This window comes from Diadema setosum, chromosome 7 (genome assembly GCF_964275005.1).
Source record: "Diadema setosum chromosome 7, eeDiaSeto1, whole genome shotgun sequence".
Classification (NCBI taxonomy): Eukaryota; Metazoa; Echinodermata; class Echinoidea; order Diadematoida; family Diadematidae; genus Diadema; species Diadema setosum.
Window position 1 is genome coordinate 16,807,790 of NC_092691.1, and position 25,617 is coordinate 16,833,406.

General features: G+C 38.4%; 1 protein-coding gene across 2 annotated transcripts in view; it reads right to left on the reverse strand.

The window, feature by feature from the left end:
* Nucleotides 1–1,647: 1,647 nt before the first annotated feature.
* LOC140230920 (transducin-like enhancer protein 4) overlaps nt 1,648–25,617 on the reverse strand; it is a 90,348-nt gene continuing 66,378 nt past the window's right edge. Inside the window, exons 10-21 of one of the 2 annotated variants that reach the window (XM_072311059.1) lie at nt 23,434–23,553; nt 21,197–21,250; nt 20,511–20,654; nt 18,238–18,367; nt 17,136–17,254; nt 16,041–16,120; nt 15,326–15,506; nt 14,591–14,761; nt 13,778–13,923; nt 8,079–8,273; nt 6,665–6,845; nt 1,648–5,494 (exon numbers count right to left, since the gene is read on the reverse strand). In XM_072311059.1, the coding sequence (XP_072167160.1) occupies nt 5,387–5,494; nt 6,665–6,845; nt 8,079–8,273; nt 13,778–13,923; nt 14,591–14,761; nt 15,326–15,506; nt 16,041–16,120; nt 17,136–17,254; nt 18,238–18,367; nt 20,511–20,654; nt 21,197–21,250; nt 23,434–23,553 (1,629 nt within the window). In that variant the 3' untranslated portion in view covers nt 1,648–5,386. The remainder of the gene's footprint in view (nt 5,495–6,664; nt 6,846–8,078; nt 8,274–13,777; nt 13,924–14,590; nt 14,762–15,325; nt 15,507–16,040; nt 16,121–17,135; nt 17,255–18,237; nt 18,368–20,510; nt 20,655–21,196; nt 21,251–23,433; nt 23,554–25,617) is intronic. The other variant, XM_072311060.1, reaches the window with a different exon arrangement.

Consider the following 25,617-nt stretch of genomic DNA (forward strand, 5'->3'; position numbering starts at 1 on the left):
AAGTCTATTTAGTAACTGGTTAGAACTATTGGAAGTGTTAGTGTTATACTAGTGTTAAGGTGGTTTGAAAGAAAAAAAAAAATACTTTACAACTACTGAACAACCGGCTGACAACGAAAACTTATTTTGGAAACGATCATTGTGGAAATCAATTAAATTCTATGGCAAAAACGACAGAGTAATGAAGTAATTAGCACAACACGTAGTAGCAGGCCCTTCACTTGTAACGGTTACACGTAAGGTGGCCTTAAATACGAACCTACGTAATCACCTCCGAAACCGTGATTCTGCGTCCCGAAAAATGCCCGAGAGATCTCCCGACACCGGCTTGCTTATCCTTGTTGCGACTGTTGCGACTGTAAATGCAAGTGGTTTCTAGTTTAAAAACATCCACAAAAATCAAATAAAGACCGGTTTTTTTTAAAACCCTTGAGATTTTGCCATAGAAAACAGAGTCCAAAGTCACAAAATTGATGCCTCTTTATCCAAACTTCACCAAAATACAAGATTTTTAGGGGGAAAACGAACTGCTCGTCGAGTTCTGACTGGTCATTTCTCATGTGCAACATGTGGAGATGTACCGACGTAAATATCTCTAAACACCTACGTCATATAACCAGGCAAGAGAGAAAAAAACAACCCGGAAGCAGAAATAATTTGGGGTCACTTTATTCAAGATGGCTACTTGCATGACGTACGTCGTGTAACGTGGAGCTCCACGATAATGTCATCGAATGCAAGTTTCCTGATAATTTTGGTGATCCAAATTAAAGTTTTTGTTTTTAGTAATTTATAGTGCATTTTATTGATATTTCTTAGAAGAATTAAAGCTGTATATATAGCCACAGTGCTTTGATGAAAATTGACCTTTTAACACGTCGGCAGAATAGGTGTGTTAAATGTGACCCCGCTGACATCGCTACATATATATATATATATATATATATATATATATATATATATATATATATATATATATATATATGTATATATATATATATAGAAGTATTGGAACAAGTTCACTCGGTTGACATCAGGTTCATCCGTATTTGACATCAGGTTGAACCTGATGTCAACCGAGTGAACTTGTTCCAATACTTCTGTCTAAAGCTCTTCCTTTGAGGATATCGAGCACTCTTCATAGAAGGATAGAACCACCAAGTGTGTATATATATATCTATCTATATATATATATATATATATATATATATATTTATCCCTAGTTGGCACCTTAGGGAGACATATTGGGGGGAAGTGTCTTCATTAGGGAGACAACTGGTCATTAAGGAGACAATTTTCGTGTCTCCATTGCGTAAATTGCCATTGAACATGTATTTAAAAATTTGCATATAAAACAAATGGAAATGTCTTCCAAATGACCCATCTAGGAGTATATATATATACATACATGTGTGTGTGTGTGTATATATATATATACATATATATATATATATATATATATATATATATATATATATATATATACATGTACATAGTTTATTATGTGTGTGTATGTGTTTATATGAAGAGTGAAAAATGGATGGTGACAGGGATACAGCAACCCACTGAATGGATATTTTTAGTGGGTGTGATTAACATAATTGCACATAGATACAGCAGTGAACAATATGCAGGACAAAATGGAGGTAGTGATAGTAGCCACAAACGTTTAATAGGGTCCATGACATTTTGGCGTAAAAAATTCCTATACAAGTATATACATTGACTCACACAAGAAAAATTGTGATCCCCTGTGTAACCTCTCACTGGGATAACGTGTACAAGACTTCAAAGTACCAAACACAATCACCTTTCACTAGATTTTTTTTTAACTTACTGTAACAGAATAGCCCTAATGTAGACAGAAAGTGACAAAGTCTGCCGATCAGTTTTAACCTTACTGACTCTGCCAAACATAAACACAAATGAAACAAATTTTGCATTTCTTCACTTGGGAAGTAAAATACCACATACACACTTTCCCTTATAATCCATTGACCAACCATGATAACACTGCTTACTGACGTTCTTTCATGTCAATTGTTCCTGTGTACAGACAAATCCACAAGATTGTGTAAAATGTCTGACCAAACCAATAACTAGGGTCTCTCATAACAATAACACTCATAAATCAAAGGCACAGTAGAAGTGAAACTTGTACAAACTTACTAATTTCCACACTTTTAGAGAGGGAAATCACTGAATGCTACTTCTTTAGAGCACAGGTCCACAATATGTGAAAATGAGCATCTGTCTTAGAATATGTCAAGAAAAATTTGACATCATAGTGTTGATATATGTAGCCCTGACTGCTACCTTTGATGTGACCTTTCTGTTCTTCCTTGACTCATCTCTGTGTAATGAGACAGCGCCTTATGATTGCAAAGTCTTGTCACAGGCATCTACTTGATCTTTGATCCCTGATCTTTAAGCCTTACTGTCTAATCATTTCAAAATGCCTTAAAACAAAATAAAATGTTGTTTTGGACAGTGTAAACAAAGCATGTGACCTTTGATTTCTAACCTGGGTCACATTTATATTCACCGTGTTCTGCCTTGTTCATTTATATATCGGGATTGTTTTAATTTTACCAATTACAATTTTATTTAGAGCAAAATGATTTCACATTTCACATGCTGAATGTTGGCCATTGACCATCACCTGCTCACTGAACAATCAAACTGAAGATTGCCCTTTTGCAATATCCTTGTCTTGCTAAATTTTGTGACACATATTCAGGTATTGTGTTCAATTTACAATTTCATAATTTCATAATGGCTCCTGACCTTTGGCTTTTAACAGCAAAAGCAACAACCTTCACTGAATCATATTTACATGAGTATACATGAAATTCATTGCTCAACCTTCAAGTCTATGTAGTTCATTGCGGTGACAAGATATGATTACAAATAATCTATTTATGGACAACCCACAAAAACTCCTGCCATTACCACGTGATCAAGGCATACAAAATCAATGAGGTGAGAAGAAATTCGTGAAGAACACAATATTATTTGGGCCAAAGAAATCATAAGAAACCACTGCCTCCTTTTAGATAAGATTATTGCTCCTTAGTGAATTTCTTAGTTTATTTTCTGCACTTTTCCCTTAGTAGGTATTTCCCATCGTTTTCATATACATGTATGCTATACACACTGTCAAAGTCCTAAAATATAATCTGCTATAGAAATTCTGCCTGATAATAATTTGATGACTTTTTTTTGTGTTGTCCTTTTGATAAATGACCTGTATTAATATGCATGTGTGTGTTTGTGTGTTCATTCATTTCACACCAGTCCCAATGGAATCCCATTTTCTTTGCTCACTTTTCCACTAATAAAAAAAAAATATGAGGATAAAAGATCTCTGCAAATCATGAAAGAAATCTTAATGTGTGGCTTTCAACAAAGGTTTTTGTTAATATCATATATTGATGCCATCTAAAACAAGCAGTACAACATGATTTCCTAAAGTGCCGGCATAAAGCTTCTTCCAAAATCTGATTCAATTCACAATACAAAGTGTAGAGACATTATTGGGGGAAAGAGATAGATAATGGCACAGTGTTGACTGGCATTCTTTCGTCTTGGACAATTTGAATTGCCAATACCATGAGAGCAGATTTGAAAAGATGGGTAACAGGAGCATCCGCTGGGATTAATAGACCACATAACTGCTGATTCAATGTTTGCTCTACTAGTAATCTGTGAGATAGCTACATTGCTCACAATGAAGATTTCTAGAGTAAATTTTGATGCTCTTGTTTTGAAAAATTTCATTTTGTTTGTAGTATTTTTCATTCATTTTGATGCCAACAAATATGATGTCACCATGGACCTGAAGTAGCAAGTGTCCTGTTGGTCACTTTAAATCTTTATTTCTCAAAAGTTCACTTTCACAGACCAAGGAATTGTCGATTCCAAACCCCTCTCCTCGAACAATGTCACTGTGATGTTGTGTCGACAGTAATTTTTCAAAGACATACACAAACACACATCACACAAGCAAAAATACAATGTACGTACATATACACCCCTAAACACACACGCACTGTCATTTTGTTGCTGCCCCCCCCCCCCACTTTAATCCCGACAGTGAAAGTGTTATCTTATATCAAGTGCATACAAATTCTGCATAATCTCTTGCATGTGAATACCAGTAAAGGGTTTGAGTACATGAAGTGCAACAGCTTCCTAGTTTCTTTACACATTAATTTCTCTTGAAACACCGAGTGGTTGCCTTTTGGCTTCATCTGCAGAGAAATTGACATACATGTATCACATATATGCTCTGAATCAATTTACAATTACGAGGTAGGCAAGATACCAATACATGGAGGAAAATCAATGAAACCCAAACTAACTTATCTGTTACTTGTCCACAATGGGTAAACAACAGAAAACCATTTAAACCATACCACTTCAACAGTAACTTAAACAAACAAGGCATCACATCATGTCAGAAATCTGCTGCCACTTCTAGAATGAATTATCTTGGACAATGAAGAGCAACAATTATGTTCCTTTTCAGTTGGTTAATCTGAAGTGCTCTTCCATGGTCATATCATACTGTTTAATGCTTTTCCGAGAGTTTCCAAAGGGGCATCCTTAAGAAAATCAAAGTCATTAACACTGGTGGTTACCTCAAAACAAATTCTAGAGATAGTGATGCTGAAGCTTGTTTTGTTTTGTTTTGAGGCTTCATCACTGCAATCCTTTGGTGACTCTCCAAGAGAAAGTGGTTGGTCTCTGTCACGTTGCATCATATTACTCCAAGATTTACATATAAGCAAAGAAATGGACAACATTTTCTTCATAGTACATCTGTTTCAAGAACATCAGAAGAATTTCTGTGCATTTTCAAGAGTCAAAGCTTTTGATGCACATTCCATGGCCCAACCGTGGTTGATGATGCTCAGTTTGACATGCCATTAACACACAAAAGGCATCAGCACTGGCTCCCTGTCACCATACATGCTCCATACATGTTCCATAATGGCAGGGGTGGCATAAAATTTTACACAATTAATTTGGTCCACTCAAATGCCAAGATACGGTCAGCTGGGGAGAGAAACAAGGAGCAAGCAAGCAAAAAAGAAAAAAAAAGAAAAGAAAAGAAGATGTCACAAAACATTCTAAACGGGAAATGTCCTTTCTGCAGGTTCTGTGTGGTCAAGCCAGTGACTAGCACACTTCACGCCACTCAGGTGCTTGAAATCAAGCTGTTCTTTTCCTTCCAGTCAAAGTATTAGTAAGCTGCACATTTTGAACTCTGAAGTCCTCTAGGAGTGCTGGAGGATTGTTTTTCCTGCTTCTTCTCTCTCTCTCCCATCAAGGAAAAAGTTATTGTTCATCGCCAATAGGACAGAAAACACAGAGGGTGGCTTTAGTAGATGACCTCATAGACTGTTGCTTTCTTGTCACCTGAGCCTGTGACGATAAACTTATTGTCCACTGAGATATCACAACACAGCACTGATGAGGACTCTTTGGACTGAAAAGGAAAAAGAAAAACAAACAATAGCATATCTGGATCATTGTGCCTTGAATCTACTGAATATCACTACAAATACATTATTTGGTCTATGTATCCAATTCATTTATATCTAACACTGTCTACGTTTACAGCAGACTTCAGGTACTGAAGCATGTTCAAATTTTTCATTCAACTATTTGCCTGAATCTATAAAATATTTTGGGAACAGCAAGCACATTCAAGTATAGGTCTACTGTAAAAGTGGAAATTTTCGCGGTGTTGAAATTTTTGTGCATTTCTTGCAACTCGAAACTAGCGCGAAAATAAAAGCACGTGAATATTTTTGCTTGCCATATGTTCCAGTAGTTGATGTCTTGATTCCGCGAAATTAAAAACATGCGAAACTCTTCTTACCCTGCCAAGCGCGAAAAATTAGTCGCGTGAAAATATCCACTTTATACAGTATTCTATACAAGCCATTTAAGAGACTGCACTGAGGTATTAAGTGAATAACCACATGACCTTTCTTCTAGTGGCAGATTGCAATAATATTCCTCTTCATGAATGGATACATTATCAACCCTGGCAGAAACATGGGAGATTGTGATAACTGTTACTGTAAAAGTGGAAATTTTCACAGTGTTGAAATTTTTGTGCATTTTGCGCAACCAGAAACTAGTGCAAAAAATAAAAGCACACAAATGTTTTTGCCTGCCATGTGTTCCAGTAGTTAACGTTTACTTTCTGTGGAATTAAAAACATGCGAAACTTGTCTTATCCACCCCCAAAGCGCGAAAAATCAGTTGCACAAAAAAATCCACTTTTACAGTATCTTTATGATACTGTCCTTCACAATATGGTTCATTCAAAAGATAAGTAACATGATATAAAGAATGCTCAACAAATGCTGAGTGTTACATCTTTGCTAAGCTACATGAGTTATCAGTATGACAGGAAATAACCAAAGGAGAAAATTCAAATGCTCTTTCCCTTGAGGTCCTTGGATCAACTCTTTACACTGAGAATTATTTCTTGAGGATTTTTGTTCATACTTTGCAAAGATATCTGTAGAAAATTCAAACACAACCCCCTGTCTTGGGACCTGCCTCTTCTTTGTTTGACTGCACTGCTCATAAATATCTTCCTTCACATCAAATGAGAGAAATGTAGGACAGTGAAGGCACTAACCTGAAATATGCTGGCCCCGTACGGAGTTCTCCAGGCGTTGAGCAGGTTGTCCTTGCCTGTACTGACAAACCACTTGCCACAGTGGGCAAACTTGAGGGAGAGCACACAGCTCTCGTGAAGGTGGAGCTGGTATTTGTCAGGCTTGGAGTGGTGCAGCACCTCCACATTACTGCTCTCCATCCTAAACGTGAAAACAACAGAGTATGACATAAACATAAGTAAACCTGTTTGCAGAAACTGGGGATCATCCACAACAAAGCTCACAGGAGAACTTTACGAAAAGATTCAGTTATCTCACAGAGAAAAGAATTGAATAAAAGTAAATTATTGGTGAATGCCTGGAACAAGATAAGACAACTAACTTTGAGAACCTCAATATCAGTGAAGTAATTATGATACATGATTGCAGATGTTCCAGTCATTTGCTGTACACTTCTTTTCAATGCTTCCAATTTAATCTTGATTAATCTGCTGCATTTTCACTTCCCTATTCATCCCTCCTTACCCTATAACTCTCTCACACAAATTTAATCAATAGCATATCATGAATCACAAGGTCTTTCAAGATAATTAAAATAAGTTTTGATGACTTTCTGGTACATGGAAACAAACCAACAATACAAAAAATGGCTCCAGCCACGCGACACATAATACAAGTTCGATGACTTTCTGGTACATAGAAACAAACCAATAACACAAAAAATGGCTCATGCATGACTCAATTTTTTTCCATTGGTACAACTGAATATGCCATTTGCAGGCAGCAATAAATCCTACTCCCACTGCTATCAGTACATTAGACTTTAGGGACAGTGTCTTGATTCCAGCGAGAGACATCAATCACAAATTTTGCACCATATGATTATACAAAGGAATCTGCTTTACAGTCCATATTTTATCACATTAATAGCGCATACTTGACAGTATATCATAAACACAGCAGAGGCATGATTACCCAAGGTGAACAGTTGCCAATTCATTGAACCTTTGATATAGTAGAGATAATAACTTTTTAAACTTTTTCTGTATTCATAATATGATTATCTGTGCAAGTATTCGCGTGCATGGTGTACAATTGTCCACCATTCTAAAACACAATAAATGTAAAAGTATGTCAATTAAACCAATTGCATCATCATCTTGTAATACCCTACATCAGCACATACTGCCCTCTAATCCCGTTGAGGTGAACAGTTTGAAGGAGCTTGTGTGGCTGACGTGACAGTTTATCACCAAGATGTTTAGCATTCACAAATCTTGAAAATAAACTTTTTACTATGTCAGTCCACTGAACTAAATCTGAACAATTGGTCAGAGAAATACAATGTAGTCTGTTCAAGATGCAAGCTTAGACCCAAGCACAGTGCGTACCCCTAGCCCCCGCAACACACACAAAGAGATAGAGACAACTCACCCAACGGCCAGCCAGTCACCAGAAGGGCAGTAGCCAAGAGAGAAGATCTGGGAGGTAAAGTCATGCTGCTGCAGTTGTCTCCCTTCTCTCAGGTCCCAGGAACGCACAGTGTTGTCCAGGCCCCCAGTCCATAGCTTTGACCCATCTGGTGAGATGTCAATGCAGCTGGCACCATCTGTATGGCCTTGGAATTGCCTAGTGGAGAAAGACATTCCAGCACAGAACATCAAACACTTAATAGCTTGGAGGTGCAGAAATTGCTTGTATATTAATATGTAAATATCAGTCTCAGTTATGAAGATATTTGACTCCTGTCTTTCCTGCCTTTGTGTGCACTGTCACTGTTCTAAATCTTGACAACATAATCTGGATGAAACTCTAAATCCATTTATGCTTCCAAATCCTACCAATCAAATATAAGAATCAGGTTGCAAATACCTAGAGATTGATAGATGTACGACAAGCCGCTGATCATTGCAAGAGATATGGGTGAAGAGATAAAAATACAGTGGATCCCAGTAAAATAATTTAGAGCTCATCTTATGTACATGGCAAAATTATCTGCTGGTTAATGCTATTAGCCACTTTTTTGTAAAACAGTTATCTTTTGCTGGAGGGCACCACACCCTACAAACAAGTATATCCCATCAAGAACCAGTCAAATAAATTTTCTTTTTCTCTCTTTTTTTTTCCTTCAATTAACCCAAGAAGAAAATCTAGATTCGTAAAAATTATGAAATCAGCTTCTTTTGCCTGCTATATCGAAGCTCTGCCTCTGGACCCAATTAATCTGAAAAAAAAAATGTATAAGAACAACTAACAAGCATCGATGATTCTGGCAGAATCTGGTTAAAATCCAGACCTGTATTTTCATGAATGTCTTGAAAATGTCCTTGCTAGTGCTCTCTCAAATGAGAAGTTAAACCCTACTTGTGAAGGATATATAAAGCTCATTCTGGAACCATCCATGAGAGGTGCAGTTTCCAGGATATCAAGCACACAGGATGACTGCAAAATTTGTTTCCACAAACACAGTCTATGTCTGCAAAATATCATTCTCATCAGTGGCGGATCTGGGGGGGGGGGGGGGGTGCACCAGGCGTGCACCCCCCCCCCCCTTCAATTGTGGAAAGGCACTCTTTACAGAATTCCTGGATCTGCCCCTGCTCATGGTATGTTTTTCTGTAGCAAAAATGCAAATGGTAGTATGCTGGCACATGTTACGTGGTATACCATATGAAACATTTCAAAAATTTAGAGGCTTAGAATGGCAAGCCACTTTTCAGTGCTTATTGACCTGCTGAGTACTACAATGCTCACTCTTGTATGAGCTTAACTGCCAATGATCTATGCTAAAACATGTGTGCAACCATGCAGACAGCAATAATACTGCTGAACCCAATGACGGGCGCAATAGGCATGTATGTTTTGGCTGGGTTTGACCCTCATTCAGGACATCGGCCTGGCAAAAAAATGACGGGTGAAATATTGTAGAGAGTGATTTATGAGAAAACTCTATAGGGTCTACACAATTTTACCCATGTGACATTTTTAGGGAATAAGTTTCCATTTGGAAGACTGCAATCAATCAATGCACTAAGCTAGACAGTAAAGTCATAGAGGTTAATATTAGTTTGGAAAAGGTATGCTGCCCTCTTTTGACAATGGGCATACAGTTGACAATAGTCACTGTGGTCAAAAGTATGCTCACACTACAGAAACTACAAAAACCAGTATTATTTGAGTACTGTCTTGTAATTGAGTAGTTATTCCTTGATACTGAGCTAACTTCAAAGCCAAAACCTTACAAAATAATGTAACAGTACTAATTTTTTGAATATAATGACAATGCAAGGTTCAGATGTACTTATAGGTTCCATGGCAACTACTAAAATATGATTTTTTTTTTAAAAACTGGCTTCATTGAGGATGCTGTTACTACGTATGTGTGGTAAATAGACCAGCAAATACGGTAATATTCACCTTAAGCAGCCACTAGCAGTTACAAATTATTGTCTATTTATGATTTTAGGACATTTGTGTGGACCGGCAAATAAATCGCCGAAAGGTTACAACCTTCAGTATTCTACTCAACCATGACTACATTCCCTATCAGACACCAATACAATTTATCATGTAGTGATTTCAATTCTTCCTGGAACACTAGATTACTTACTAATACAGGGGAGGATAGCAGCAACAACATATAAATTAATGCAAAAAGCTGAAATTACTGTTTGCACCGAAACAACTACACAAAGCTTTTTCAAATTCATGAAATTCTTCCGTCGAGATGTTTTCATTGCAACTGATTGACAAATTGCCCTACATCGACGTAAATAAGCACTGAATTGATCAGTGTTTTATAGGAAATAGGAAATAGTGCTGCCCCATCTTAAAATGTCTCAGCTCCTCATTAGACATTCATGATGGGTATGTTTTATACCAATTGGACAGTAATCAAGCTGGGTGGACTTCCTGCCCCCCCTCCCCCCCCCCCCACCCCTGCTGATGTAGATGTGCATCCACCCTTTTTAATATGACAACCGACCAAACTGACACTCACAGCCCCCCCAACCACGGATGTGTAGAAGGGGCATTTTTATGTATTTGGCGAACTGATGTTGAGCAAAGCAGCCATCCCAATTAGCTTGATAATCTTCATTTACATGACCCTTTCTCCTCCCGTAAGGTAAGGTTTTTGTATCTCGGGTGGTCTCCTGGTATAGTAAAGGGATAAGTGCTGAAGCCAAGTTCATTATTTATGTTATGTAAGTGCAGTGGTACTGTGATGACAAGATCTGAGTCCGCTGGCCGAATACTATTATCAAATCTGAAAGTTGATTGTATGCAATTTACCTTAATTTTCAGGCCTACTATACAGGAAGGTAGGCCTCAGAATAAATGTGCCGTCATTCACTTAGGTCCCACGTAAATTATGTCATTTTCCATTTTGTAACTGCCTTTACATTTGATCTATATTGCCTTTCATAAAGTTGTTATTTGATGGTGTTGTCTTTTAACAAGCCCCTGACCAGTGCAGGGATTAGCTATACAGACTATTTTAACATCAACCTGACCTTGTATCTGGTCAATCCTACAGTAAACTAGAATTATCACTGAAGGTGATTAATACCCCCGCCCCTAGTGTTGCTTTATAGTATGTGATGTCATGAGGGCAATGACGTTAATACCAAATTTGTGCCAACTTGTCGAATTGGAAACAGAATAATTTTAGTTTACTGTAAATAAAACTTACAGCAAATGGAAACATGCTTTCCCCCAGCATCACTACACTTAAAGACCATCATACACACCAAATTGCTTGAATGGTTTATTTTGATACAAAAATGAGTGGTTATGATGGCAACACATTTTCCTTAAACTAACACATTGGTGTCTTGCAAAACTACACTTCTAGATCATGATACAGGTAGATACTAAATTTGACTTTAATTGCTTGAATGATGAAAAAGTTATTCGATCTGCAAGGTTTGGTAAAATTGTGGTTACCATGGCAATGGTTTGTGTGACAAACACAAAAATTATGTGTTCCACATCTATACCTCGGGCCATAATGCCTACAAATTTGGTTTCAATTGCTTGAAAACTGTGGAAGAAGTTCACTCCACAGGATTTAAAAAAAAAAAAAATGCGGTTACCATGGCAACGCATTGTCCGATACAAATAAAAAGGACATTTTGCAAAACTACACTTAAAGAGCATCATACACACCAAATTTCACCTTCATAGATTAAACGGTTCAATTCGATACAAAAATGAGTGGTTACCATGGCAACACATTTTTCTTATATTAACAGGCCTGCCAACATTTGAAAATGAAAAAAAGGAGTCCACTAATTGCGCTATACGCTGCAATCCTAACGGCAGAGGTCAAGGGGCCCGCCTGGCGGGGGTGCAAGGGGGCAGCGCCCCCTTGAAGCTTCAGGATATTTGGGAAATTTCACCTTAAAAAGTAGCCTCCTGGAGCCGTTTTTATGCCTTCTCCTTTGCCTTCTCGGTCTTGGGGTTTTCAAGAAGAAGATGAAAATGTAAAAAGTTTACGCACGACGGACGACGCACGACGGACGCCGGACGAAGGGCGATCGCAATAGCTCACTTGAGCCTTTGGCTCAGGTGAGCTAAAAATGGATAATCCATGATAATAAAATTAAAAACAGCATGGCAAATTCCAGTCTCCAGCAAAAAAAAATCACATTCGCGAAATTAGTCCATCATGAGTCCGAGCAAGTATGAAGTAACAGCGCCGTCGGTACATACGAAAAGCTCCGAAAATTACACCGTACCTATATACCGGCCGCGGCCGTGTGTTTATTGTACGGGTATTTCGGATTTTCGGTACGAAGCTAGCAGCTATGCAATGTGCTACACATGTGTGACCAGCCATGCATATTGATTGTAGCTCCATGCATTTTGCATTGCAAGTTGTTCACACACTAAATAAAGCACGAGCTATGGATCCTCGCGACGGGCTAGCTGTCCTATGCCAATACACACGGTTGGTTTCAGATCACATAGCGCACTGATCGTGCACACGGTGCACACAGATATATCTAGCCCACAGAACTACGCACAAGTTCTGTGATCTCGCCACTGCATGCACTGCGTTGTTCTTGCATACGTACGTGTACACAACTAACACGTACGTAAAAATGTAGCATATTTTATGCATATCATATGTACGGAAGAGATCCTAGAGACACGGAAATTTACGCGATGTGTAAAAAAAAAGAAAAGTAAAATACAGGGAAACCGGAATTCTCCGTTTATTGGCCGTTTTAAAATCTTAAAAACGGAGAAACTCCGGGAAAAACGGAAAAGTTGGCAGGCCTGTATTAACACATTGGTGTCTTGCATAACTATACCTCCCGATCATTATACATACTAAATTTGACCTTAATTGCTTGAATGATGTGGAAGTTATTCAATCCACAAGGTTTTGGTAAAATTATGGTTACCTTAGCAACGCTTTGTCCCAGAAACACAAAAATTATGTGTTCCACGTCTATGCCTCAAGGCCATAATGCCTACCAAATTTGATTTCAATTGCTTCAGAACTGTGGAAGTTGTTCACTCCACAAGATTTCGAAGAAAACATGCGGTTACCATGGCAACGCTTTGTCAAGTACAAACACAAAGAGTGTCTTGCATAATTACACCTATAGATCATCATAGATACCAATTTTGAAATTGATTGCTCAAATACTATGGAAGTTATTCAATCCACAAGGTTTTGGTAAAATTATGGTTACCATGGCAACGCATTGTCCGACAAACACAAAAAACATGTCTTGCACATCTATACCTCAAATCATCATTTAACCTAAGTTTCATTTAAATTGCTTCAAAACTGTAGGAGTTCGCGACGCAAGATTTTGCAACAGACCGCCCGACCGCCCGACCGCCCACCCGCCCGACCAACATCAAGGTGATTCCTATATACCCCCTTCACACTATGTGTGGCGGGGGTATAATTAGGAGTATGCGGTTAGGGTAGACAAGAAAAAATATGACCCTGTATCTTGTCAACCCTAGAGTCAATTAGGGGTATGCCATTAGAATTAGGGGTATGCCATTAGACAAGAAAAATATGTACAGTATCTGGAGACGTGTTTGATCTTTTAACGACAACTGAGTGTGGGTATACATGTCAACCTTCATTTCTTGAGCCAGCTTACCTGACAAGTGTCTGATTGTGCAAGTCCCAGACAGCGATGTTCCCATCACTGCAGCAAGAGAAGCAGACCTTTGAATCTGGACTGATGGCCAGGGCATAGCAGGCTGGAGCACTGGACGTAAGCTCTGCTTTGATACGAGGCGTTGCCTGGACAGAACAAGAGAGACAGTGACAGAGAAAGAAAAGTTTACAGCTGATTGACACCCACTTTCCACACACTGACTATCATCACAAAGGTAAATCTCACTGATCAATGTGCTGGGGGGGGGGGGGGGGGGACAGCAATCATGCCTCCCATGGTCCATTAGCTTCATGCTGAGCAGACATTAGAACAGAGTTTTGTAGCTGTCCATTCATTTTATATCTTACTGTATGCCTTATATTTACCAAGTGTAAATTTCTGTAAATCAGGACTTCCTGACAATTTCAGAGGTGGTTAAATTCACGGCCATGGAGTGCTACAGTATCATAAAACACCTTGGTCATGTACTGAGTACAGCCCATCAGTACATGTATGCATGCATATCACATTCATGCCTGGATCAGAGTTGATATTTTTGCAAATAGCACCTAACTTGTGAAATTTCCGAAAATGAAAACCCAAAAAAATATATGGTGTATGCAGTAATTTCAATGTCTATCTGTGATTGCAGTGGTTTGAATATTCTATACCGGAAAATTTTCTTGTACTTTTCAGTTCTCACAAACGTTCGGTCTTCACACACTACTCAGCCCCAAGAAACCCTGTTAGCAACTATCAATTACTCACAACTTACTTGCTCTCAAAAAAAGATATCAGGAACCCTGTACTTACAGCAGCTAGGTCCCAGATGGAGAGAGTGCTGGCTTCACCACCGACCAACAGTGTTCTTCCATCAGGCAGCAGCTTGCAGGAGCGTATGTAGTTATCCCGGTTTAGGCAGTCCAGCTGGGAGACAGGACTCCTATTCCCAGACTGACTGATGTCCCACACCTTCACACAACCCTGTGCCACAGAATAGAAAATACATCACTTATTTGAGAACAGAACGATAGTCAAACAACTACACCATGCGGTAGACTTTGATGCCTCTGGGTTCAAGAGAATCTTCTCCTTGATGATGTGAAATGCTTTGCATGTGATAAATGACATTTCTTGAAGGGGGAAGGGACAGACATATTTGATATAATGAAATCATGGACAGTATGTCAGGAAAAATCTGTAAAAGAAAAATAGCATGGATTTAAATTATTCAATTTGCAGATGTGCCAAAGATCCATGGAAAATGTGTGAAAAAAGCAAAAAAAAAACCACTTTGCTACAGGCACATACCTGCTTGTAGAGGTAGCACCAGCAACACTCACAAGCACTCAAGAGCACTCAAGAGCTCTTTTGCATCTACCCTAAGTGGAGATTGAGACATTTTCTGCTCCAGTCCTTTCTAAGCCTCACGTAAACTGCCCCTTCCTCTGATCTACTACCCACTCTTTCATGACAAGGTCTGAATGTATCGCATTCCTCTCCCTTAACTCCAGCTCTACACAAAATGAAATCTTTGGGCAAACTTACCTTTCCTCCAGTGTAGACGTGCCTGGTGGGGTTGCTAATAGTAACGGCACACACCACCTCACCATGGTTGAGCGTGTTAATCTGACGGGCGTGTCTTGGGATTCCCTGGCCAATCAGAGCGTCATGGGGGAATGGCACGGGCTGCATCTGACCGTCAGCACTGACATGAAATGAATAGGCCCTGGAGCATTTGAGATGGCAAGAATGCAACAACAACAAAAATCAACAGCAAAACAACAATCACAGTAAACACCAAAACCACTAATAGAAATTGCAAATGGAAATACAGGTAGTTTAAACCCCTTTGTAAATTTCTCTCTATAAGATACTTGCTTCCTTCCCCTTTTGATACCAATGTGAGTCTCTCATTCTCAACTGTCTTTCAACATTACATTTTTATTTTAATTTAGAAATATTGACTTTTCAGACCATGGAATGTTGTAAGATCTTAATCACAATCTGTAAAATAAATAAGGTAACTTGTGCCTAACATACACAGATTGAAAAATATTCATCTGTCAAATGTTACCATAAGATGCATGTCAAGAATAGATAATCATCACCCCCCCCCCCCCCACGTCAGCAGCGAACTTGTGACACATATTGCACAACCGTGCTCATGAAGGTGTAATCACATGACACAGATGGCTTAGTATAATATCAGCATTTGTTGAGAGACTTTTCAGTCTTCCCAACAGGTAATCTGATTACTCACGGTTTGCCACCGGGTATGCCTGGAATGGAGGAGATTCTTGTGTGGGCATGGGGGTCAAAGGGCACTGGTCCTGCGTTAAACTGCAAAGTAAAATCAAACCATTATATCAATAGAAGTGCTTCCCACAGCCATCAAAACTAGGCTGGAATGTCTTGTATGGACAATGCAGTAGTTAAACTACACTCCTGGTTGTACATGATACCATAAAGGATATTTCTGGACCAACAATATCTCGATTTCAAAAATTGGAAAAAAAAATATATGCAGACTAAAAATAAGAAGAATATGGAATGTTAAAGACAGCTTTTTTTTTTTGCAACAAAACAATCCTAGAACAGTTGATATAAATATGCAAATGAGCTGACGATGTCATCACCTAACAATTTTCTGTTGACCCGTATACCAATGAAAAAAAAAAAATGATGGAAATTCATTTTTGTTACTAGAAAGTGTAAAACAAAATAATGATCAATCAGGTAAATTACAATTTGTGACTGGGGTTCAAATAAGTTTACAAAAAAAAAAATGAAAATTTCAAGATTTTGTGTACAAACCATATGGCAAATTGTGAGGCAATGACATCGTCAACTCACTCACCCATGTATTCATATTGACTTTTCATGAAAACTTTTTTTTGAAAATAAGCAAAATAATTTATTCACTTTCCTCATTTTTCTCAAATTTTCATCAAATTTTCATTGTTGGGCTTATGAAACTGTACTCTGTCATTTAAGAATAACTTTTATCTGGTCTGGAATTGTCCATAAAGCTGACTCCTCAATTTTCACTCACCTGTACATTAAATCAGGAAGCCGTAAACTGTTTACGTCTGTCATTACTGTTTATGAACTACATGTATTTGTGTCGACAATTATTGAAATGCTAGTCCATACAGGATTTAGGGAATTCACAGAATATTGTCAGTCTCATTGCAAATCCAAGTGCAAGTTTGTGATATAGTTCAGCAAATGATATTTTGATACTTGAAGAAAAACCTTTGATGATTACTCCAGTAAGTTCACGCCTCAGATATGATGCAGATGGCTAACCATCTCTTACCATATCACTCTTCTTTACTAGTGTCCTTCTACTCACTATTGGGTGTCTGTAGGGACCCAGAGCTCCTGGAGAGATGTTATTGTGCATCCCTGGAGGCATGTACGGGTTGTTGAGCTCATGGTTCATGCCCTGGCCTGGTAGAAAAGGATAGGATCCTGTGTGGTGTAGGGCACATACATCACAGCAAGTGTGACGAAAGCGGGTTGCCGAACTTTCGCATACTTGAGTGTTAGTAGACTAAAGTTCAAGAGCTTTAGTATACCGATGTGCCCCGATGGTTAAAGACACTGTTCAACATTGTTTTGGCTCACTTTCAGAAAAAAATCTTACTTAGCTGACTGAGCTGTATGGTAATATTCTAATGGAAGAAAAATACTCCAGCATACAAAAGTTTTGAGAATTATGCTGTCACCATTTATGAAAAAAGTAACACCTGCATTAATAAGTTAAAAAACAAATACTTTATTCTAACACTTTTGTCCTGGGGGAAATGTTGGGCTGTCACTGACAGACATTCACTTTCTTACAGAACAAAGTGTTTACCCTAAACCCTAAGTTTTCATAGCTTCACATATACACAATATCAGAGACTCTGGCTGCATGTTGGGCCATTTAGCTCAGATTTTCAGATTGGAAACAATGTCAAACAGCGCCTTTAACTTCACAAATCATGTACATGTACACACCTTTGATTCACAGAGACATGTATTTATATAACAATGCCAACTCATGCTACTGATGATTTTGGCTCCTTATAGATAGAGAGGGTATGCAATGAAAGGGATATGGGCTATTTCTTTTGGATCACACCAAATATAAGAAGTATGAAATTTTTTTTTTAAATGTTGTTTTTTTTTGTGTGTGGATCTGGCTTTAATAGCAAGTCTAGGGAGGGGAAATAGCCCCTCTGGGACTGTACTAGCTACATATTTTAGCATGACATATGTTCCATAAATTATATGTGTTACACACAGCATATCAAAATTGTAGCAAGCATAACTCTAACTCTAATGAAGGAGCAGCTCATCCTAAGTCCCCTTTCCATGAGAGCACCATACAGGCACATACATTCATGTGTCAAGGACAGTGACAGAGGGAGTTGAAGGGGTGGGGTGTAACTACTGACATACCCACTTACCTATACTGGGAGGTACTTTGCCCACAGGAGGCTTAATACCCTGCACACTGCTGCTGGATCCTGGGGTAGCTGCCCCACTACTGGTGGGAGTCTCAGACTTTGGCGGGGCTGGAGAACTTGGTTTATCATTCTGAAAGACCATAGTAACATCAAACATTGAAAATGATGGGCTGTACATGCCAACAGTCAGCACAGTATCATGACATGGCAAATTCTTTTGTTTACAATGACTGCCATTTTTATTGTTTTGTTTGTGTTGATTCAATCCAGTAGGAGAGAACATCTATTTTTGAGTATTAGCTGTAAGTAGAGGACAACCATATCCAAGCCTTAACGGACACAGAACAAAGTAACCTTGCTCATCACATGCGATGTACTGATGATACCCTGCATACACATATACACACATGCACAATTGTATCAATGTGACAAGATGTGGCAATGAGTACATCAGGACCACATACGAGATCCAAAGTGATATTCAGAAAAGAAAACAGGGCGATGACATCCACCCGTTTTTGTTTTTTTTAATTCCCCTTTTTCATTCGTTATTTACCAACTTCTGCCCAAACATTTGTCTCTCTGATAAGTGATCTTTTGTTGTCTCAAAAGACCCTGAGTAAACAGGCCCCACCTACTCCATCATACTGTGGCACAGAGAGACGGGTCAAACAAATCCAATCGTTCAAAATAGCGTGTCACTGCACACAAAGTAATCACTGGAATTTACACAATCGACCGTCTGTTAGTATGTTGTACTGTGTTTGCTTTCCAACCAAAAAGCAAACATATTCAGATGTCTGATAGAGGAATTAAAGAGGTTGTGAATCACAGGTGTTTACCGTCAGCCTCGACACCTACTTGAATTTTGAAACCATTCCCTTTGCTTATCACAAAGCATGTTTGAGTTCTATCTCCTTTTCCATCTGCAAAAAGGATCTAAGTATTGAGATTATGAGAATGATTAAGTGCCTCGATGACATATATATTTTATGTATTCCTAAGGTAAACATGTGATAAATATCAACTGATTGCTAGGACAAATGCCAATTATGGAAGACACCTACAATGATGTCAGCATGTTATTTATTTTAACTTTAAACACACACACATGCACACACACACAATCAGGCTAAATCCAAACACACTATTCAATACAGTTACAGTTCTCCAGAAGGCTGGCTTGGAACAGTTGATTGTTAATAGTTTGGGTTCTTCACCTTATAACTCCAAAGATACGTAAACTTCTGTAAACAGGCAACAGAGAAGCACAAACAGTGTGTGTTTGCCTGTGTAAATAAAGCCTTATCACTTGACATAGAGTGAAAAAATTTATTGTATTCAAATGATGCCGCCTGAAACATGTTATCAGACACAATTTGGTATTAAGACACTTCACTGGCATTCATATTATTGAGGGTCATATATTGTCTAAGGAGGTGATAACATCTTGTTTGTTCTAAGCAATTACCTCCAGGTAATGCAGTATCTCTGGGTTGACACTGCTTGATAGTACTAGGTTCATACAGTGCATATCTCCTTGATATATGTATATTAGGGTAAATGATTACACAGGTCACACAGCTCAACTGAATACTATTCACTATGTCAGCAGTCTGTGGGGTATGATGAAATATTCAATAATATACATAGTACGCTTTGTCGAACCCAATTCTAATTCACTAGTAAACATCCAAACCTAGGGGTTTAAAGAGAAACCTTCATATTTCCATGGCCCTCCAGCCTACTTAATTCCTTTATGATGGTGAAAGTGTATCACAAAACATAACTTTGGCACATTCACATCTTTGCCAAATTAACCGCAAAGGGATTCTTCAAATAACCTAACATCACTATAAATCATGACTTTATATATACATCAAACTCACATTTTGTACATCCACTATTATGGTTTTGTTGTGATCGGAACTCTTTCTTTTCAGACTTAATTGTAACTGGTCCTGAATTCCCCCTTACATTCATATATATGCATCATATGTAGCAATCTAGACCTTCTTAAAATGTAGATCAAAGGAGAAGTCACAGCAGTATACACAACCTCATTTGACCTCCAGAGTATAAGCCAATCAAAAGAAGAAAAAAAAAAGAATGAATTTTTGAGAATCCCCCTGTGGTACAATAGCACACCTCTTTGCAATCATCCACAATACAAGAAAGCTACCACATTTTAACATGGCATCTGCCTTTAGGTGGGTGGCAAGATGATGGTTGAGGGGGAGATAGATGGATGATCATCTTGACAGCATCCTTACCTCCTTTGGCTTGGATGGTGGAGAGCTTGCACTGGATGCGATGCTATTGGGTGTGCTGGACCTCTCCTTCTTTGTTCTGTGCTTGTCAGTATTGTTGTCTCTTGGTGACATTTGATTCCCATTTGGTGCTGGGGATGGTGGGTTCTGAGAAAAAAACATAGGAAAGATGCCCTTGGGTTAACAGCACCAACACTAAATGCTAACACTCCAACAATCAATTGTCCTTAACAGTCTGGCCTGCTAAGTTTGTCAATAGCAAGCAATACTTCTTTAGCCTTGCCAAGATCTGTTAAACATAATCCATCAAAACAATTAGAACATCCTCTGCTATCATGCATACTGTACATGTCTATTTCCATTTGATCTTCTGAACCTTACAGCAAAGGCATTTCCCAGTCTTCATGGATGACCATCATTCAGTTCAAGAAACTTTACAAATTAATTACTAGGAAGGGAGACAATATGAGCTCCCTCGTGGAGACGATATGAGCTCCCTCGAGGAGACTTGGTATGCATTTAATATTCTTGTTTATATCTCTTTAAGATCTATAATGTTTGTTTTATGTTATAAGTGCTGTCTGGGGCAAATTATTTGTATAGGGCCCCATTTCTCTCTCTCTCTCTTCTTTCGATCTTTAAAATAACAACAACAACTAGGAAGGGGTCTTTGATGGAAATCAGCTTACCTCATTTGAAACATCCACAATCAACTGGTCGTCACTCTTCTCCCCATCACTATCCTGAATGGAAATGAGAACATGAAGTTGTTTCACATAAAGTATTCTCCATTTGACATCAATGTATGTTAATGAGCTAACACAGATAATCAACAAGTGTTTGTGGCTTGACCATATACTGACAATATAAAGTACTGTAAAAGTGGAAATTTTCGCCGTGTTGAAATTTTCGCGCATTTCGCGCAACCAGAAACTAGCGCGAAAATAAAAACACGCGAATATTTTTGCTTGCCATACGTTCCTGTGCGTGATGTCTTGATTTCGCGGAATTAAAACCACGCGAAACTCTTCTGACCCGGCCTAGCGCGAAAAATTAGTCGCGCGAAAATATCCACTTTTACAGTATCTAAATTTCACAAGCTTTCACAATGATATATTCACATCCAATGATTCTACAAAAGAATGCACAAGTGATGACAACCATCCCTTTTGTATCCCAGCTCAAAACATGAAGAACTGATACTACAATTTCCGATCAACTGAAGTAATGCCTTCAAAAGTCTATTCCTCAAGCTACAGTGAAGCATTTGAGGTTTATGATCACTTGAAATGGAGTTTTCAATTCCCTGAATAGGTAACAGGAAATTTAGTATCCCTTTTTTTCTCTGTCACAGGTTTGACCAGAATAACATAACCTCCAACATTTTTTAAGCAAACATAGTCACATATGACTTCTTTATATGGAGCTACATTCGTACACAACCTCTGAGGCTCTCTACTTAAAAAGAGCTTGCATTGATCAGCTTTCAAAGTATGGGTCAATCTGTAAAGCACTCTATTATATTACTAGTGTTGGTACTGCTGAAGAAGCTATCCCTCTCTGAACCTCCTGTCTTCATTTCCACATGTTCAGCATCTCCTACTTGTCAGCTTCATTTCAAATAAAACTACACCCAGCACACATTGATCTGTGGCTGTACTTAATCCCCCTTAGCTTCTGAGCAGTCCCTTACCTGAAAGATTCATTGTGCATATTATTTATCAGCACAGAAGCACCAGATAAAGCAAACTTCACGTAAAAGGGCAAATCTTAATATGATGATCTATGATTCCTTGAACATCAGCAGGTGCAGCTGCATTTTACAGTAACTAGGATGCTACTGCAAAAGTCTCTGGAATTTGATATTCTATTAAAACAAAACGTTTTCTTTACACGTCATCAAAAGACATTATCACTTTCATGTACCCCCAGGCTATAATCCTCTCTATACATAAGATCATCATGCAATGAGTTCCAGTAGTTTTAACAAGCTCCTTCACTGTTTCATTCAAGCTCGTGACATGGTAGTCACCAATGAGCAGAGTTGCTGAAGGCTACTCTCAGGATTGGTAGAAATCAATTAACTCTCATTAGATGATAAGAAGTGAAAATCACTTAAATACAAAGGTGTAGTGAGCCTTAGTGTGTGAGGAGTGATGAGATTCTATGCAGATTTCAATCACATAGCCTTGATGCCAGCCCCTCCAACAGTGATGATGATACAGATTACTGTGCACTATGTTAATGTGACCCTCCTCCATTGTTGTCCAGTCCCATATTAAATGGATTCACCTGCTGGCATCAAAACTTAATGCGTGATGCAGTCAAAACACAGTACAACTTCTAACAGATAGCTTTAGAATGCGACATGTTCCAGTGTAGCGCCATTACTAGTTACTGACTCCATTATACTCTCCTGCCATGCCAGTGTTACTCCAGTGTAATACCATAAAAGCATGCACTTGCTGTATTATGTATATATCCCAACTAGATAGCTCTCACTTTAATCACTCACTGCTTTCGTGCTCATTATTAATAAGACACTGAGTGAAATGCATATTTCCACTATGAAAAAAAAAAAAAAATTCACTGATCCAACTTCACACAAAATACATAGTTTGTTGTATGTGCACAAGTATTGCAATTAAACTGGAAATATCAATGGTAGACTTCAAGTGGAGAAAAAAAGAACACATGTATATAAAACCACCCTGTACAAAGAAATCTTAATGCCCACTGAAAATTATAATATGAATGTATACATTTATACATCTGACATCATCCACTTTGAGGTAAGATTTACTTTCGTTACATCTTTAAGCACAAGTTTGGCTGGAAAGACTTTCACTATAATAACAGCAAAACGAGGCATTCTAATGTTCAAAGTGTAAGATGCACTGCATAAACAACAAAAACACCCACTCACCCCTGAATCTTTCTCCTCCCGTTTTCTCTTCACCATATTTTTTCCGCTACCGCTGCTCTCGCCATGGTCTGAGTTACGGGTATACTTATCTGAATTGCGCTCCATTGGGGAGATGGAATTCTGTGGTGAAACAAATGAAGAAAAAAAAAATGTGGGTTAGGTTCTAACATGTTTTCCATTGGTTAGATACAAAGGCAATTGGAATCTCACTGATATTTAGGCAAGCAATATGATCCTTAAGGTTACAGTATCAAATTATCCTTCTCTTGTGTAATTTTTATTATTTTTCTTTAAAATGATTGGAAAATAGTTTCTTTCATTTCAACTGCCTTTGCAATGTTTTGGCACTTGATTATGACAAATTCTGTCCATAGCTTCACCATGATGTTGAACCTCAGAATTTAATGTAAGTTATCTCTTCAGAGTCCCACATGCACCTTAAACACATTTTAAAGTTCAGGGAGCTACGTACAGCCACTGTAAACAACAACAAAACATGAACTGCTTTAGTTACATTATGTTCAAAGATCCACCAAAAATTTCGCTGCTTTATCCACTGCACATCTGCCTACACCATGAAAGTTTGAAGAAAGAAATATGACAATTGCCAAGATGTTATGGACATACAATAATAAGATCAGTCTTGATAGACAGAAGAGCTGCGGGGGGGGGGGGGGTGCAAAACCATCTCGTCCCTTTTTGTAAGTACTGGATTATGTTTCAAAATGATCAACCTGAAACAATAAATACCTAAAGCATCACAAGTCGTGTATGTTGTTTCATAGTTCATTCCATCTGAGCTTAGTTGCTTGGTGACACATTAGTGAAGGGCTGGTATTTTGGCACTCCTCTATTTTCTTTATCTCCTCATCACATGACATCATACACTGACACACACACTAACACACATACCTTCATACACAGGCTCATCAAACAGAAGAACATTCACACACACAAAAATGAGCACTGCTCAGAGTGTGCATACATGGTATTGGATGAAAACTATAGGCATAATAGCCATGGATGCTCAATAATGAAGACAGCATTTCACTCGGAATCACGTTTTACTCCCTAACGAAGGTTGGGAATTTCGTATTAGAGCTATTGAGCCTTATTACTGTGAGGAAGTAGATGGTGGAGAGACGTGTGGATGGAGGGTATGGTGGGGAGGGGGAAGAGGGACAGTCTGACATAGGTTTAGTCTGTTTGCTAGGTAAACATCATAACCACTCCCAGCATGGAGACACCAAGAATGGTGCTATGTCAACTAGCCAGGGCTTTCAGCTGAAGCACAAACACTGGCCACAAATACAGCCAGGGTATGAGGTCAGAGTGCCAATACAAATAGATGCTCTTGGTCAACAGCAACTTAGTCAACAGCAAAATGAATGAAAGAATTAAATGAAATGAATAGAACAATGAAGTGACATTACCAAATGACAGGAAAAAAATTCTGATGGTCCTTCATGATCATCCTTCAAAAGCATGTAGTTATTTGCAAAAATACCTGTACAATTTCACTCCACTTCATGTTGCAAAACTATACACTGTAAAGCCAGAATTGTTCGTGTGCATTTTTATTTGGCAAATTTTGCAAGAACCAAGATTCGCGAAATTAAATTGCATGCTAATGCTCTCATCTACACTATTATGCACTAGATGTCAGTGGCAGTTCACTAAAATTTAATGAGCACTGCAAAAAAGGCCATTGGCACCAATTCATGAAAACTTAATGTCGCTAATATTTCTTGCTTGACAGCAATCTTACAAACTATGTACGCATGCATATATCATGTACACAAATCACATACAGATGTAAGACTGCTGAAAAGTATGCTGACAAAGAGTTGGTGTTAACTGTGAGAACACAATGTATCCCTTTCCAAGGTACATAGGTAGCATAGATGGAATTATTTTCATCCCTGTTCATATCTTTCTTTTCTAGTGTGTGTTCTGGGAGACATGATCTAACAATCAAAACACTGCTTTCACATTCTGGGCCTTCTTCTGCAGTACAACACAGTGCCGAACACTAATTATTATTGTCAGCCTATAAATCACCTGCTACTAGAAGGAAAATAACCTGAATGATTATTATAATGATCAGGATACAGCCAGCATCTGTTATGAGTAGGCAACACTACAGCCCACAGAGAGAGAGAGAGAGAGAGAGAAAAAAAAAGT